General features: G+C 46.7%; 1 protein-coding gene across 6 annotated transcripts in view; it reads left to right on the top strand.

Annotated features, from left to right (window-relative positions):
- HECTD4 (HECT domain E3 ubiquitin protein ligase 4) overlaps positions 1-16,533 on the top strand; it is a 71,072-nt gene extending 54,539 nt beyond the window's left edge. For 5 of the 6 annotated variants that reach the window (XM_061374722.1, XM_061374721.1, XM_061374719.1 and 2 more), the window contains exons 58-76: positions 252-382; positions 584-789; positions 1,609-1,788; positions 2,079-3,382; positions 5,051-5,258; positions 6,292-6,515; positions 6,599-6,750; positions 6,959-7,065; positions 8,001-8,124; positions 8,842-9,032; positions 9,622-9,768; positions 10,434-10,553; positions 10,691-10,846; positions 12,716-12,819; positions 13,648-13,869; positions 14,294-14,460; positions 14,915-15,110; positions 15,225-15,447; positions 16,136-16,533. In XM_061374722.1, coding sequence (XP_061230706.1) covers positions 252-382; positions 584-789; positions 1,609-1,788; positions 2,079-3,382; positions 5,051-5,258; positions 6,292-6,515; positions 6,599-6,750; positions 6,959-7,065; positions 8,001-8,124; positions 8,842-9,032; positions 9,622-9,768; positions 10,434-10,553; positions 10,691-10,846; positions 12,716-12,819; positions 13,648-13,869; positions 14,294-14,460; positions 14,915-15,110; positions 15,225-15,447; positions 16,136-16,272 — 4,299 coding nt within the window. In that variant the 3' untranslated portion in view covers positions 16,273-16,533. The other variant, XM_061374723.1, reaches the window with a different exon arrangement.
- The last annotated feature ends 107 nt before the right edge of the window (positions 16,534-16,640 follow it).

Genomic DNA, 16,640 nt, shown 5'->3' with positions numbered 1-16,640 from the left:
ATGTATGATTCTAACTTCCATAATACGTCCCTCATGCTGATTTGTTTCTCTGGATGGATTGTATCCCTATTCTGATCACAGTGGGCACACTGAAAACACAAGTAATAGCAATACTCTGGATCATATTAAAATGAAGTGGCCTCGGACTATGTCATTATTTATAATGCTGTATTTTATTTGAAAACAGAACAGGGAGGTGGTTTGCTGCTGTTGCTGCTTGGGAGCTTTCATTATGAAATATTATGTTACAGGCAGCACCAGAACAATTTCCTGCTGAAGAATTCCCAATTTCAGAATCCAAGGTCAATATGGATGTTAATTTCCCTGGGGCTGCATTTGTAATTGTGTCCTGTAAGGAAAGTCAGTCTGGATTCCGCAAAGAGTGAGTAATTGAGGGGCCAAGATGAAAGATTTGCCACTGAGCCTAGGTGAACCCTGAGTTATGTATTTGGTTTTGTCTTTTCAGAGGCTCATTTTCTGGGTGGTGGGATAAATACCTCAGAGTGTTCCATCTTCTGTGACTGGATTGGGATTGTTAGTAGCTAGTTACAGTCTAACCAGACTCTTCTTGCTCTTTCCTTAGTTCATCCCTGTATAAAGCTCCTTGGGCTCGAGTGCTTGTCTATGGGCTCGGCCATAAGGTCAAAAGGAATGGTCAGTTAAACCTAATAGAGGCGGTGTGCTATCCTCGAGATGCCTCTCCAACCAACACAGGCCTAACACCTCCCCCAACAACCAACCAGTACCCCTCAGTGATCACCCCTACGGACAAGGTCCACATCAAGCTAGGTAAAACAATAAGATTAAATTAAAACCCCTTTTTAACTGTATTAGGAGTGGAACAAGCATCATCATTATATCTGTAGGACCTTCCTATATTGTCACTAGTCCCACCACTGGTTATGACAGCATTTTTGTACAAGGTATTAAGAAACATGTCCTAACAGAAATATGCACTCATTCTTAACCAGCAAAGCATGGTTTTACAGACTTTGCATTCCATCTGACTGATTTGGGTAGTTCTGTTAAATCTGTCAGGATCTGCTTTTTGTAAGTAATTGTAGAGTCCTTTAATATGCAGAGTAACATATGTGCAGTATAGTAGCACATAGGTCATGCCAGCTTCTCAAGCAGGAGCAATCATTAATATCCTTTTAACTCTTCCAGCATAAGGGGGAGAGAGCGTGATTTATGTAGTGAAGGTGACTGAGGGCAATAAGCTCTTGGAACTTTCCATCAGAGGTTCTTCAGTTTCTTCTGCTGAACTACACCATCTCTGATGCTTTTCTCAGTACTGATCACACACATCATACTACAGAAAATGGGCTTGTGAAAGTCTTGTATGTATCTAGATATGTACAGGCTAAAAGCTGTTCTGTTTTGTATGCTGTGTAAACAAAACAAACTGTACCTTTATAATTATTATACTTAATTACAAGTGTATCATTATAGATAAACATTCCTATTTGTTTATTATAAGGTACTTAATAGAGAAAATTCTCACTTAGCATAAATTTAGCCTTAAAAAATCCTAAAAGCTGTGTTACTACTTTTACTTTACAAACGCCTGGAGTCATGATAAGTATTGTCTTTGACTTCTTTGCTTAGGAGTATCACCTCCTCCTGGAGCTGTACTGGTCTTGCATTCTCTTCCGCTTGAATTCCCCCTGGCAATGGCATTCACAGAGCAGCTGTTAACTTGGAAATTGGAAGATGGGGATGGGAAATCAGAAGACGAGCTGGATACTATTCCTGCTTCAGTTCTCTTGCAAGTAGTGGAATTTTTAGGTGAGATTGCAGTATTTCCTCAGTAATAAGCACCAGTAATGTGCTGCTTCAGACGGAAAGTTTGGGAAAAATGAAAAACTGCAGCAAATACTGAAATTATCTTCTAACTCCAGATATTCCCTGTTGATAGGCACTTGTTGGAATAGCCTTTCTGTCGGGCTGGCTGCTGACATGCAGCCACTGAAAGCACATTTCTTTGTGCTTTTCTTAATGTTACTGTTGTAACTCATATTATAAAGCTACTAACAGTGAAATACTGCTGACTCCCATGTCTTACCTTCCACACACAGGGAACTTTCTCTGGACAACTGACATGGCAGCGTGTGTGAAGGAGTTGATATTTCATCTCTTGGCTGAGCTGCTTCGTAAAATTCACAATCTGGAGCAGAAGAAGAATCCAGCAGGACTGTCATCTTCTATTGCCCTCCAGCTGAACCCCTGCCTAGCTATGCTTATGGCCCTGCAGTCAGAACTTCACAAGCTGTATGATGAAGAAACACAAAACTGGGTGTCTGGAAATGCATGCAGTGGTTCTGGTGTTGGAGTGGCTGACCAAGGAAGATTTTCAACCTACTTCCATGCTCTGATGGAAGTCTGCCTTGCTGTAGCAGAAGTAACCTTACCTATCAATATGAGCGTAACAGCTAATGTGATGTCTTCAACAAGTGCCCCAAATCTTAGTGACTCTTCATCCTCCTCTTCATCCTCTCCAGGACAGACACCACAGAGTCCAAGCTTGCTGTCAAAGAGGAAGAAGGTCAAAATGAAGCGGGAGAAGACATCGTCTTCAGGCAAACGGTCTTCATCCAGAGCAGCTGATACAGATGCTGCAATCCTCAGTATAGGAGGAAGCAAGCCTGAGGATATGTTATGGTTTCATAGAGCACTGACTCTGCTTATAATTCTCAGACACCTAACCAAGAAGGATCCACAAGGACTGGGAGTGACAAATGATGCTGTAGCAGATGCATGTCAGGCACTGGTAGGTCCCACAGCTCACAGCCGCTTGCTCGTCATTTCTGGGATACCAACGCACTTGGAGGAGAGCACTGTCAGAAGCGCCATCAGAAAGGCATGTAATGCACATGGTGGAGTCTTCAAAGATGAGATCTACATCCCTCTGCAGGAGGAGGATCCCAAAAAGATTAAGGACAAAGCAGAAGGAGGAGAATGCAGAACTGAACTGGAAAAACCAACTGTTTCCAGTAGTGCAGACAGTCTGGATATCAGCAGCTCCAGCAGTGTCACCCCTGCCATGAGTGTCAGTGCTTCCGCATCCACCAGCCAGGCTTCCCTCTGCAGCTCACAGGGCATATCTCGGACCGTTAGTGATATCTCAGTTGACCAGTTTCAAGCTGGATTGGAACTGGCCATCCCACCAGGATTGCTAGAGCCACACGTTGTTTCCAGCCAGGAGAGTTTGGATCTTTCCCACTGCAGTACTGGCAGCCTTGGCAGCCTCGGCAGCCTCGGGGAGCCACTGGACAATGTAGAAACGGCATCTGTGTCTGATGTGGGATCCATGTACACAGTCACATCTCTGGACAACCAGCCACTGCTGTCACGGCCAATCAAAGGGTTTGCTGTAGTGGAGGTAATGGCTTCTATCAGGAGGGGGTGTCTTGGGTTAGTTTTTTCAGTAAGAACTGATTCTAGTAACTGTAGTTTTGCGGTGTGTGTGCAACACTGTGAGCTGACTGTTGTGTGTTTCCTTCTGTAAAGATTCTTCTGCTTGACTGAGGCCACAGCTTCAGTGATGGAGAGTGAAAGGCTCTGCTAGCACCGCTGAGGTGCAGCTCAGCAGAGGTCATGGGTATAGAATACCGGTATGTGCGTGTGAGACTAAGGAGACTGGGAATTCCCATCTTGGTCAGGATGGCTGAGGGACACAGAACTTCATTCTCCATTGAATTTCTCTGTACCAGTCATCTTAGGAGCATTCACTGCCTCTCAAAGGACAGAGGGGACCTAGCAGTGGAGTTACCAGGTGGCAGTTTTGAACCAGAAGGAAGTGCTCCTGCATGTCCCAGGCTGTACAGCTTGTTGTCACAAGCTGTTGCAGAAGCCAAGAGTATAAATTAATTCCCAAGGGATTAAGTTCATGGAGGATGTGCAAATTGGAAGCTATTAAGCACAGCAGTCACTGCAGCCTTCCATTCAGGAAATCTTTAAACTGATTTCTGAAGGCTGAGAGAATATATGAAGGAAAAGATCTATTAATTTCCTCTTTCGTATAAAATCTGCTTCAAAGATTTGCTACTGGACATTACTGGCGGTTAATTTAGAGATAAGTGGCCCTTTAGTTTGACCAGCAAGGCAATTATTTAATGTTTAATGACTACATTCTCACATATTAACCCAGCTACAGATTCCTCTATGAAGTTACTTTGGGAGACATGCTTATGTTGATGGCTGGTTCCAAATTAATTTTTGGAAGCATTGGGAGTGCCTGTCATTGATGCCAGATCACTCCAGGTTTTCAGCTACACGCAAGAACCCTTCCTCTCCGTTGTTACACAGACTGCATGCTGCAGCTCTGTCGGGAGCTCACAAAAGCACAGCCATTTCTGATAGCTTGTGAATGTGGAGAGACGTTTCTGCATAGTCTCCTATTGTATCTGTTTCCTTCTTAGAAGAAAAGGAGCTTATTCAGATAGAAAACCTTCAGCTGCTATTCTTGAGCTATTAATTGACGTGAAGACACCAGACTTGAAGTAAAGCATGAAGTGTGTACAGACAGCTGTCAGCTTATTCACATTGAAACCTACTCCAAGTCTGTAGCTGCTCTGATAATGATGCACAGTGGTTATTCCTGGAATCAAAGGATGTTATTGTTCCTGTTCCCAATTTGTGCAGCTGAGACTTCAAGGCCTGTGCTAATTTAAATACACTTTTCTAAGTGGAGAATCAAAGCTAGGACAGCAGAATTGCAGATAATGACAGGTTACCTACCTGCAACTTTCAGCTTCTTATCTGCTGTTTCTAAGGGATGTCTCCAGACAGAGAGATGGAATAGCTGGTTCAGAGCTGTGCCTGATTAACTCATAGCATGGTGATTTCAGTTGCCAGGTGTTCTTAAAATGATGTTTTCTAGGCTGAGCCTGAGTTCTGGTATTGAATTATTGCTATAGAAGAATGCTGGGAGAGATGTAATAGTGATTATTTACTTGGGAAGGGAGAATGTATAAGACCCAAATTGATTCAAATAGAAGTTACTTTGCTTTGTCAGAATTCCTGGTAACTCATTTCATTATTTGTACAGATAAGGTCAAGAGCTAAAATAGAGAAGATCCGAGCCAGTCTGTTTAATAGCAGTGACCTCATTGGTTTGTCAAGTCTGGATGGTGAAGATGAACTGATGGAAATGTCAACTGAAGAGATTTTAACTGTTTCTACTGTAAATCAGAGCTTATTTGACACACAAGGGAGCCCAGCACTAGAAGATTATTTCAATGATAAGTCAATAAAAGGTAGGTGGTTTTCATATTGGCATGTATCTCATTTATGCATGTTGAGGGGGGCACATACAGGGCTCAGATTCTCCTGCCTACTGTAAATCCAGTGTGAGTCACTCACTGATGGGTGACATTGAGGGGGAGCCAAGGAGTAAGTTTAATTTCACAGCACGTTTCCTCCCTCCCATCAGCTGGCAAGCAGCTATGTGCAATCTGAACATTGCTCAGCTGTCCTCACAGCTAACCAAACAGAACTAAAAACCCTAAAAACCCCACGAAAACCTCCCCAACAACCCCCTAAAATCTACTGACTGGGTTGTTTAGTAGCTTTTTTTAGACACAGCATGATTTTAGGGTAGAAACTGTTGCAATGGAACAGGTCGTATTTTATGTTCTTTTAACAACATGAAAGCTATACAGCCCCAATACACCTGGAGTGGGCCAGAATCCAGAATCAGAGGACAGAGGAGGATTAACACAGGAAGTTCTATTGACTGCTTGTTCAGTTGATAGTCAGAGTGTTACCTCCACAGCTTCATTTTTATACTGGCATCATAAATAAGCTACTTTTTTTGTTACCACTGAAGTACTCAAATAATAATTACAGTATGTGGCCAAAGCAGGAGAAAGCATTCAGTTCTCTTTCATCAATAGGGTATTAGACTGCAGAAAGGTCAGGTCTGTAGGACTACTTCTAATCAGGGGAAGTTTAGATTGGTTCTAAAGAAGAAGTTCTTTACTGTGAGGGTGGTGAGGCACTGGAATGGGTTGCCCAAGGAAGTTGTGAATGCTCCATCTCTGGCAGTGTTCAAGGCCAGGTTGGACAGAGCCTTGGGCAACATGGTTTAGTGTGAGGTGTCCCTGCCCATGGCAGGGAGATTGGAACTGGATGATCTTAAGGTCCTTCCAACCCTGACTATTCTATGATTTTATGATGTTCTCAGAGCCAGTGGCATTCAGCTCAATGCAAAATGCTTGTTCACGTTTCAAGTTCTAAGCAGTTGTCTGTGCCATTTTGTACCGTATTGCCTTTGTTTTTAATGCCTAGGTGAGAAACTGGTGCCAGGAGCTCGGGAAGTCCTCACAGAAATCTTTAAGAGCTGTGTCCATTCTGAGCAAATGCTGAGTCTAACTCCAGCCAAACCCATTAAGGTCGCTGATATCTATCTTAGTAAAGAGCAGATAAATTCTCAGACTCCTGGAAACCTTCTGCACTTGTTCTTCACAAATGTCCGCCCTCCAAAGAAGGTGCTGGAGGACCAGCTTACTCAGGTAGTGCTTGGAAAACGCTTTTTCAGCATCTCTCTTGTCTTATTTGAAAGCAGTGGGTAATTATTCACTTTCTGTCTTGGAAGATTTTAAGGAAATACGGTGTGCCCAAGCCGAAATTTGACAAGAGCAAGTACAACAAGGCAGGCAAAGAACAGCACCCAGTGAAGGTTGTGAGCACCAAGCGCCCCGTTACTAAACCACCTACAAAGGAGAAGTCTATGCTCAACAGTGTCAGGTTGGTGCCTTCAGCCTTTTGGCAGTTGCAATGCCTTTGCTTTCCCTTTAGGAATCCAGTTTTTTATTCCTCCCCCTCTCTGTATTCCAACGTAGGGATTGGAAGAGGGACATGTAACTTTGAGGTTATAGAAGGCCTTCAAGGAACTTTTTGGTTTCTTGAACAGATCAAAGCAAGCTTGCATCCTAACATTCCATTTGTCCCTCAGCCGAACAGCCTTAAGTGAGAAGAAACCTACTGTAAAGCCCAAATCTCCTGAGAAGAGCAAACCTGAAGAGAAGGACCCTGAAAAGTCTCCCACAAAGAAACAAGAAGGTAACAGCTCTATGGAGTCATTCTGTGGTATTACATTGTAGTAAAGAAATACATCTTTTTGTGTTGATATGCTTATATGATGTCATGATAGGTTTGGTTAGTTCTTGGTTTTAATGAGGCTAACTCATTTACTTTAGTGATTTAAAATGCTGCTTTGATTTGTATATCTAAATCTGGACGCAGTGTAAGTGAAGGCAAACCATGTTCATGTCATTCATGCAACAGTGTGCATAGGCCATGTGAATGCATTGGGTGGAGAGCTGACTTCCCAAGAGGAGTAGTTTCGAGGCTTGTTTTGCACAGTGGGGGATTAGGATGTCATTAGGGGCTTTTGAACTAGGTGGGTTTAAATCATGTTTCTCAGATAGAAGAATTGTAAAGTTACAAGACGAAAACTGGATGAAAGAAAAGCTTCAGGTGCCTCATAACTGGTCTGTCCATGGAGGAAATGGCACAGCCATGCCATGACAGGGATAAGTTCCAGGTTCTCGCTTCATACTTGTTTCTCTAGTCAGGTAGAAGAGTGAATAGACACAAGCTTGGACTCTGCTCTCCATTGTAGGAAATGCCAGGTTAGTTCAGAAGAAAGGAATTTCAGCATTCAGCCAAGTATGGATTCGTGATGTACCTGCTTAGGTACATCGGTGGAGCTATCCCAGAGGGCAGCTGGTTCTGACTTTCTTGTACACAACATAGCTACCAAAATGATATGCCACGCTGGTGTCCTTGAAAGGAAGGAACGAGCAGCATTTACCAAAGGCCAGATTGGACCTGAATAACATGTTTAGAACTACAGGAGAGAGCAACCGTGGTGGGATGGGTAGAACCAGGAGAAAGCTGACAGGTGACACCTCGTACACCAACCATTTCCCTATGTGGTGTGTAAACTCTGTAGTAAGCCATTAACTCTTTGATGGTTCTATCTTTGCTGTCAGTTCCTGAGGAGAAGTATTTGACCCTGGATGGATTTCAGAGATTCGTGGTTGACCGATCGAAACAGGACATCCGTAGTGTGTGGAGAGCTATTCTGTCCTGTGGATATGATCTGCATTTTGAAAGGTGGGGTTTGCAAGTCTCTTTGCAAAGGTGGTACTGATTCATTGTGCTGACTCGATCCCAAATGTTCCTGCTCTGAGGAGCTTTAACCAGTGTGTGGTTGTTTTCTTAAAACATGCTTAAAAAGTCACTGCTGTCCAAATGCAGGTTCTGACTTTATTGTACACAGCATAGCTACCAAAATGATATGCCACGCTGTCCTTCATAGCTTCCAAATGGACAGTACATGGGTCTGGTGAGCATTGTAGCTCCATGTGTCTCTGGTTTTCTTCCACAACAGCTTCCTATTCTGTGTACTGGGTGGTTGTTTAAACTGGCAGTGCTGCTGCTGGGTCAGTAGTAATGTAGAAGAGGGCACAGTTATTTCCTTGTTAATATTGTACTGGAAGAAAGTCCCTTAAATGAATCCTCCTTATCTCCCTGTGTCAAGCCACAAGCTAATTGCCACATCCCCTTCTCCTTTATCTGCTTCAGAACATAAAGAAGATAGTGCAGTGAGTGAGCTTAATAGGCAGTTCCTTTTGTCTTATTAATTAATAACAATGAGGCAAAGTGGATGATAAATCAGTGCTTATTCTCAAGCTGGAATTTCTGTAAGGAAACAGCTCTGCTAAAGAAACGGGGAGAGAAGCAGAACAAGCCTGGTGTTGTGCTCAACATGCACTTAGTAAGCAGTACTGCAGTTAGGTTTCAACAGGTCTTACACCTTTTATGTTTCAGGTGTGCCTGCATTGATGCAAGACATGCTCAGAAAGCATCCCGCAAATGGACCCTGGAAATGGATGTAGCCCTTGTCCAGTACATTAACAGGCTTTGTCGTCACCTGGCTATTACACCAGCACGACTCCATCCCCATGAAGTTTATTTGGATCCAGCTGATGCAGCAGATCCTAGAATTTCCTGTCTGTTGAGTATGTGTGGATGCTTTGCATAGGGGCTTTCCTCACTGGAAGAGCTGGGCAGTGCTCCTGAACAACCTGGCTGTTGCTAAGGCAGCTGAAACGTTCCTTTGGAGGTTGTAGATTGGACTCTGTGGGCTGTGGGGTGCACTGAGTCTGGGTCTTCTGTTTCCCTGGGTGTGCTTGGGCACTGTGGTGCCTTTGGCAGCATTGTTAGAAACACACTGTGCTGTTCTCTGCTCTCCAAGCACACATACTAGGTCAGGGTGGAGGAGGAAGTTGAGTTCAGCTTGGAGAGGGAAGAAAGGCTGGGTTTCAAGTCTGGACCTAGGCAGGCTTTATTCACCTAAGTCATGTTCTAAGCACTAAGTTCCTTTAAAACAATCTCCAGACAATGCAAATTCAGTGATGCTAAAAGACACCCAGAGACTCAAGATCCAGGAAGGAACATCATGGATCATGGCTGTTCTTGCATCTTCAGTCCTCTTGTTGATGTGCAGGCATCGGCAGGAGGCTTGCGTGGCTCCTGGAGCGAATCTGCTGGGAAGGTGGGCTTTGCAGCAGGTAGGGAATTCTTTCTGACTGGATTTTCCCACCCCAGATGTTCCTGTTGAAAGCCTGCGCCTGCGGTTTGCACTGCTCCAGTCTCTCAACACAACCTTGGAGACGTTCTTCCTGCCGCTGGTGGAGCTCCGTCAGACCGAGATGTACGCAAACAGCATCGCTGCACTGCTGCAGGAGGCCAAAGGTCAGGGCCTGGGGAACGACTGGCATCCTCCTTGTCATTGAAGTTGTAGAATTAGATCATGAAAATCCTTATCAGCATTTAAAGTCATTTTTACAAGCCTCCGTTAACAACAAAACCAAGATTTAGGTTACTACATTTCCCAAGCTTGTTTTCATCTGGAGTAGATACAGAATTCACCAGAGGTATCAATGTGTGTAAGTGGCTTTTATATTGGCCCAGCTAGAAAAACACCTTATAAACCCAGCAAGGGAAAGGGAAGAATACTCAGAGGTTTGTCTTTATAGAGCCTCTATTTATGGTGCAGTGTGACAGCCCTGGGTTTGTCCTGTTTTGTTGCCTCTACCATTACTGTCAAAGCATCTCAGATTCCTGAGAGCTGTTTGGCAAAGTGCTTCTGATTTACAGAAATTCACTTTGCTTTCTGGTGGGGTTTCTGGGATCTATTTATATACCCTTCAAATTGTGTCCAGCAGTGCTCAGACCCACTGCACTTCTTCCAGTAAACATCAGTAACACATACTTCAAGTAAAGAAGATGTGGATTAGCCACGTCTCACCCACTGATGAAGGTGGAATCATCGTTCTGCCATTGTCCATTAGAGGGTTCAAGGAAACAAGATTGTAGAAGGATAAATGAACTGCACTGAAATGTGTTTATTTCCTTAGGTTTAATCTTTTATGACACAAAAGTAACAGTAATGAACAGAGTGCTGAATGCCACTGTGCAAAGAACTGCTGATCACGCAGCTCCAGAAATCACCCTGGATCCCTTGGAAATCGTTGGAGGTATGGGAAACCTTGCTCCTGTTCAAAATCCATTAGTACCCATTGCAACCAGTTGGGTCTGGTTTAAGCAAGCTTGGTTATTAAAGCAGACTCCTCTGTGTATGGGGACTGTAATTGTACCTTTCCCTTGTAACCAGGGGAGATCCGCTCCTCGGAGAACTCCTACTTCTGCCAGGCTGCGCGGCAGCTCGCTTGCGTGCCGTCCTCCCAGCTCTGCGTCAAGCTGGCCAGTGGGGGAGACCCTACCTATGCTTTCAACATCCGCTTCACAGGGGAGGAGGTCCACGGAACAAGTAAGTTGAGATCCAAGGGGTTGCTGACATCGGGTGCAGCCATGAGGACTGACTCCAGGTGGAAACCAAGTCTTCACCACACTATGGCTCATGTTAGCTCAGGAGCAGCGTTACCACTATGGTGTTTGTAGTGCTGCAGATGGAAATAGTGAAGCTTCCAAGAATTCGGCAAGCCAGGTGGTTAATTCCTATCTTTGCTAGTACAGCAGCAAGTGTGGCTGCAGCTCTGACTGCAGCAAGTCAATAAAGCAATAATAAGCTGTTAAAAGCGTTTAGTAAGACTGTCTCTTCAGGTGGTTTTGATGCTTGGCCATGGTAAACCTGCACTGTGCTGAGAACTAAGATGATTGGGGTTTTTTAAGCACTTTCTTGTTAGCAATGGGCTGGGTAACATCACTGTGGTTCTTATGGTTAAAGTGATGTGAGGTTGTGTAGCCACTAGAGTAAGGTGGCAGTAGGTACTAGTGTAAGGTGCATTATGTAATGTAGCCATCAGGGAATAGAAAAGCATTAACAGCTAAACATGCCCAAGCGAGGTGGCTTTGAGTATTACTTTCAACATGTCTTCACAAGTATGAACTTCTGCTTGTCCCAGCCAAGCTGAAGAGACGGAAATGGGAATTGAGTGTGATCAGGGGGTTGCTGCTTTCGAAACTGCCTTCATTGGTGCATCTTCCTCTTTCTCATGGGGAGATGTACGGCATTTCTTGTAATCATATAAATAACTTTCATGTGATGGGTTGAAAGAATGAGCCTCATAAAGGAACAGGCCCTTAACTGCCCTGATTTCACTGACCCTCCGTGGACAGGCTTCTTGTGACACAGGAGCACTGCTCTGCAACAGAAAACGCTGAGCAAGAATCGTGCTTTATTCCACAGGATTGTGTCTTGTTGAATAAAGAAACATAAGAATAAAGACACTGTTTTCATTTGTGAGGTTTCATTTTATAAGATAATCTCGACGTGGATGCTGTCCAGCTCCCTTTAGATACAGGCTCCTTTTGGGGGTGCAAGGCTCCCTTGCATCAACATGGGTTGATCTGCTCCAGGAGGAGAGTTAATTCAAACAGGAGCTGAGAAAACGTTGCTTTGCAGATCTGGTGAATAATTGATAGGGTATCAAAGCAAATATCAGCTGTGTCACAGGAAATGGACTGCTGCTCGCACAGTTAGTGCAGCCTCTGTGTGCTGATGGGAAGAGCTTCTTTAGGGAGGTTCATGGGGCACATGGGGTTAGAGAAGAAAAGCCCAAAATGAGTTTTGTGTTGCCATCTACTGTCATCTGTCAGTTGTGTAAAGGAAAACTCCTCCGTGAGCACCCATTAGCTGAACAAGGGGCTCTTTGATGCCTTCTCCCAAGGGGAATTCTGTTCTTTTAAGGTCTGTAGTGCTTATTGACAGTATATATATGGAGATAAATGTTACATCTGCAGCTCAGCATCTGTGATGAGTTCTGAGGCACTGCCGCAGTGCTGTGAGCTTGGGAAGGCTCCGTTGTGATGAAGACAGCACCACTCATCTCCTAATCAAGTAACAAATTCCATTGCGGCCCAACCACTGTAACAAATGCTGGTGCTAATCTTGCACAGGGCGCTGGAAGGCAACGCAGCACTTAGGAGTGCAGCAGGCAGCAGTTCAGTGGGTATTTGTTACATGTATTTAGACCATTTACATGTGGACTTGCACATGAGTAGCGAGCTGGTGTGGCTGGCATCTACCCCAGCCTCAATGAAGCCACGTGTCTGTGCATCCAGAGGTGAAGTGTGTGGTCTGAGGCTTGAAACATGAGTTCAGGAGTGGCAGATTTGGGGTTGAAAGGCAGTGAATGAGGCTGAGGACATTTCATGACTTCGCCCCTCTCTCTTGCAGGTGGATCCTTCCGTCACTTCCTTTGGCAAGTCTGTAAAGAGCTGCAGAGCTCCTCGCTCTCCCTGCTCCTCCTGTGCCCCAGCTCTGCAGTCAATAAGAATAAGGTGTGATCATCTCAGTGCAAGGAATGAGCTTGCTGTTCTCTCTTTGAATGCACATGTTTGAGCTGGAGTAGAACACATCCAGTCAGTGATAGAGAGAAGCTTCAAGTCCATTTCACCTCCTCCTGCAGGTCCTTGAAGGAGCAGCCATGGAGTCAAAGCTGCAAAGTGGAGCAGAATTAAGACTCCTGGGTGAAGCTCACTTAGACAACTGAAGCAGATTCACTCTGAGTTAGAGGTTGTCTGTCCCAAACTAGTGAAGTCCTGTTCTGCTGGTGTTACTCTGCAGTGTCACCAGGGAAGTCAGTTGCATTGCTAGTAGAATAAGATGCTCCATCTGAGCTATTTAATGCATATTTAGTGCAGTAGATGGATTACAGAAACAAGATAAAGCTTCTATGGCCCAAAGACTTTACAGTAGGTGAGGTAATAGTTCCTTCCTAGGAATACTCAGAGCAGGAAACAGATCATTCCCCTCAGCTTAAGCCCTACTACATCACAAACCTGGCTTTGCATGTCCAGGCTGTACCTTGGGAACATTCCACAGCTGAAATACTTAGGTACCAAACTGATAATACAAGTACAGAGAAGTCCTGTGATTGCTGCTTAACAGCATGTGACAGTGGGGCTCTCGAGGACACCAGCTCTATGGTATTGCTTTTGACCAGTAAGTGATAACGTGATATAATCTCACTGTAGAAGTGAGCCAGGCTCCATGCCACACTGAGCAAATCCATTTGTGGCCCAAAAGGACAATGTCCTTCTGTGGGCAGTGTTCATCACGTTCAGGTCAGGGTTTCACAAGCCTGGTAACCTGCTCTGTTCCCCCAGGGCAAGTACATCCTGACTCCCAGCCCCATCACCTACGCAGAGGAGCAGCTCTTCCACTTCTTCGGGCAGCTCTTGGGTATTGCAATCCGAGCAGACGTTCCTCTGCCGCTTGACCTCCTGCCTTCCTTCTGGAAGACCCTGGTGGGAGAGCCACTGGATGCAGACGTTGATCTCCAGGAAGCCGACATCCTCACCTACAACTATGTCAAGAAGTTTGAGAACGTAAGTCACCTTACGAGTCCTCTCCCCTCCTTGCTTCCACACCAGCACATTGCTGCAGTAGGCGCTGCTGGTCCTGCCTGCCCAGTGTGGAAGCCCCTGGCTTCCCAGCCGGCAGCTGGTTTTCATGTGAGCAGGATCCTGAAGGGTTTTGACTCCTCTCGGATGCAGGATTTTACATCCTGATGGCTTGGGAAAGCTGCTCGGTCTCCTCCAGTGCCGGGCACGGTGGAGTTCAGGCTTCTCAAGTGTTTACTGCAGCTTGGCAATGTTAAACCAGTAAAGAACCACCAAAACCATCACTGGCCTTTGCTGTCCACGGTGCCTCCAGATGATGGAGCGCGTGCACTTTGTGCCCTGTAGCGAGCCCTGGGCCCAGCGCAGTGCCGTGTGCCGGGTGGCAGAGCCTGGTCCTGTTTTGTGACAGATAAATGACGAGACGGAACTGGAAGCGCTGTGTGCAGAAATTGCTTCCCAGCACCTGGCAACGGAGAGCCCCGACTGTCCTAACAAACCCTGCTGCAAGTTCACCTACCTGACCATGACGGGGGAGGAGGTGGAGCTGTGTCCACGAGGCCGGCACATTCCAGTGGGGTAAGAAACAGCAGAGTCCTCCTTGGCAGGACGCTGCACTGGGTTACATGGGAAAGAAGCGTCTCTGGAATTGTTTTCCAAGCACCAGGCTCTCCAGAGGTGCTGAAGGCTGGAAGGATGTGGGAAGGGTTTACAATTGGCAGGGATGTGGAAGCACTGGTGCCATTTACTGCCTTTTGCTCTGTAGAGGCAGGTGAAGGGTAGTGCTGCTCCACTTTGTGCAGGTGTCGGCGAGCACCCACAGGTAGGAGGGGTGTGAGAAATGGGTGAGTGTGAGAGGAGAGGAGGAAAGAGGAATTGAATTGGGAAGCATCAGGATGCACTTAACCTTAATGCTCACTCCCGGTTATTCACAAGCAAGAGACTCACCATAAAGCCTCTGTCTGTAACAGTGGCCAGGGCAGGAGGGCTCCGAGGCGCTCTCCTTTCCCAGCCTGAATCCCTGCCCTTGCAGGTGGGAGAACAAGGACGTGTACGCAACAGCGATCCGGAGCCTGCGGATGCGGGAGCTGCAGACACCGGAGTGCATGACCGCGGTGCGCGCTGGCCTGGGCTCCATCATCCCCCTGCAGCTCCTGACCACGCTGACCCCGCTGGAGATGGAGCTGAGGACCTGTGGGCTTCCCTACATCAACCTGGAGTTCCTCAAGGTGAGAAGAGCTGCAGCTTCTGTGGCCGAAGGTGTCTGCCCTCCCCTTCCCACCTTTGAAGTGGGGAAGGTTTCCGAAGGGAGAAGGAGGGAACGTCCTGCTCTGTCCCCCCAGGCACACACCATGTACCAGGTGGGCTTGATGGAGACGGACCAGCACATCGAGTTCTTCTGGAGCGCGCTGGAGATGTTCACGCAGGAGGAGCTCTGCAAGTTCATCAAGTTTGCCTGTAACCAGGAGCGAATCCCCTTCACGTGCCCGTGCAAGGACGGGGGCCCCGACACTGCCCACGTCCCCCCGTACCCCATGAAAATCGCCCCCCCTGATGGAGCTGCAGGTGAGTGACCAGGGGCTGCCAGGGAGAGAACCCGTCCTGCTCACAGCTCCCCTGTTCCCCATTCAAACTGGTGTTCCATGTGCAATGACTGACACACAGGGACAGGCCAAGGGCAGTGGCTTTAACCTGCCCAAGGGGAGGCTGAGCTGAGCTCTTAGGCAGGAGCTCTTCCCTGTGAGGGTGCTGAGGCGCTGGCACAGGGTGCCCAGAGAAGCTGTGGCTGCCCCATCCCTGGCAGTGCTCAAGGCCAGGTTGGACACAGGGGCTTGGAGCAAGCTGCTCCAGTGGAAGGGGTCCCTGCCTATGGCAGGGGTTGGAGCTGGATGAGCTTTAAGGTCCCTTCAGTTCAAACCAGGCTGTGATTCTGTGAAGAGTGGCAGGTTGTTCTGGCTGTAAATAAGGAGATAAGTTGGGTTTAAACTGTATAAAAATACAATTTAATTTAAATTCATTTAAATTTTAAAGTAAAACATTGCCTTCTAAGGACACTGAGAGACTTGACACAGTGTTTGTCTGGGATGCTGTTAAAATGATTGGGAAGGCCGTTGGCTCGAGGGCTGCGGGGCAGCACGGAAGGTTCAGGACCCATGTGAGAGGCTGGGGTTTGACGCTGCTGCTTCTCCCTGGGGGCTCTGGCAGCGATGGGCAGTGCTGGTGCATCCAACCCCTTGTGGCCCCCTCCCCGCAGGCTCTCCGGACTCGCGGTACATCCGCGTCGAGACGTGCATGTTCATGATCAAGCTCCCGCAGTATTCCTCGCTGGACATCATGCTGGAGAAGCTCCGCTACGCCATCCACTACCGCGAGGATCCCCTCAGCGGCTGAGGGAGCTGCAGGGGCCTGGTGGATGGTCCCAAGGCACCGCCACCGTCGGAAACCCCTCGATTCCCATACGGACGCCTCCCGTGACGCTGGGGGAGGAGTCAGAGGTTAATTTATTTCCTGACCTTTTCTGTTCCCGTTGATTCCCGGAGGATATTTTGTATTTGTAGACTTTGTGGTGGACTTGGTTCTTTCGCTGCCTTGTTTGTGGAATATTTGTAGGATAGCTCAGTAAAGACCAGTTTGTGTCTGATTGAATTCCGAGGCGCCTCTCCCCATGCCCCTTTCTAATCCTGTAACCTCGAAGGAGATCACCCCATTGCCAACACCACGCAAGCGAGGGGGGCCCCAAGACCGGGAGCGCTCGGAGG

Source organism: Neopsephotus bourkii, unplaced genomic scaffold (genome assembly GCF_033783945.1).
Source record: "Neopsephotus bourkii isolate Nb327-2 ecotype Australia unplaced genomic scaffold, CSIRO-AGI_Nbou_v1 NB_1652, whole genome shotgun sequence".
NCBI lineage: Eukaryota > Metazoa > Chordata > Aves > Psittaciformes > Psittacidae > Neopsephotus > Neopsephotus bourkii.
Note: the sequence above shows the minus strand (reverse complement) of the source record. Positions and strands in the feature narration are given on the sequence as shown.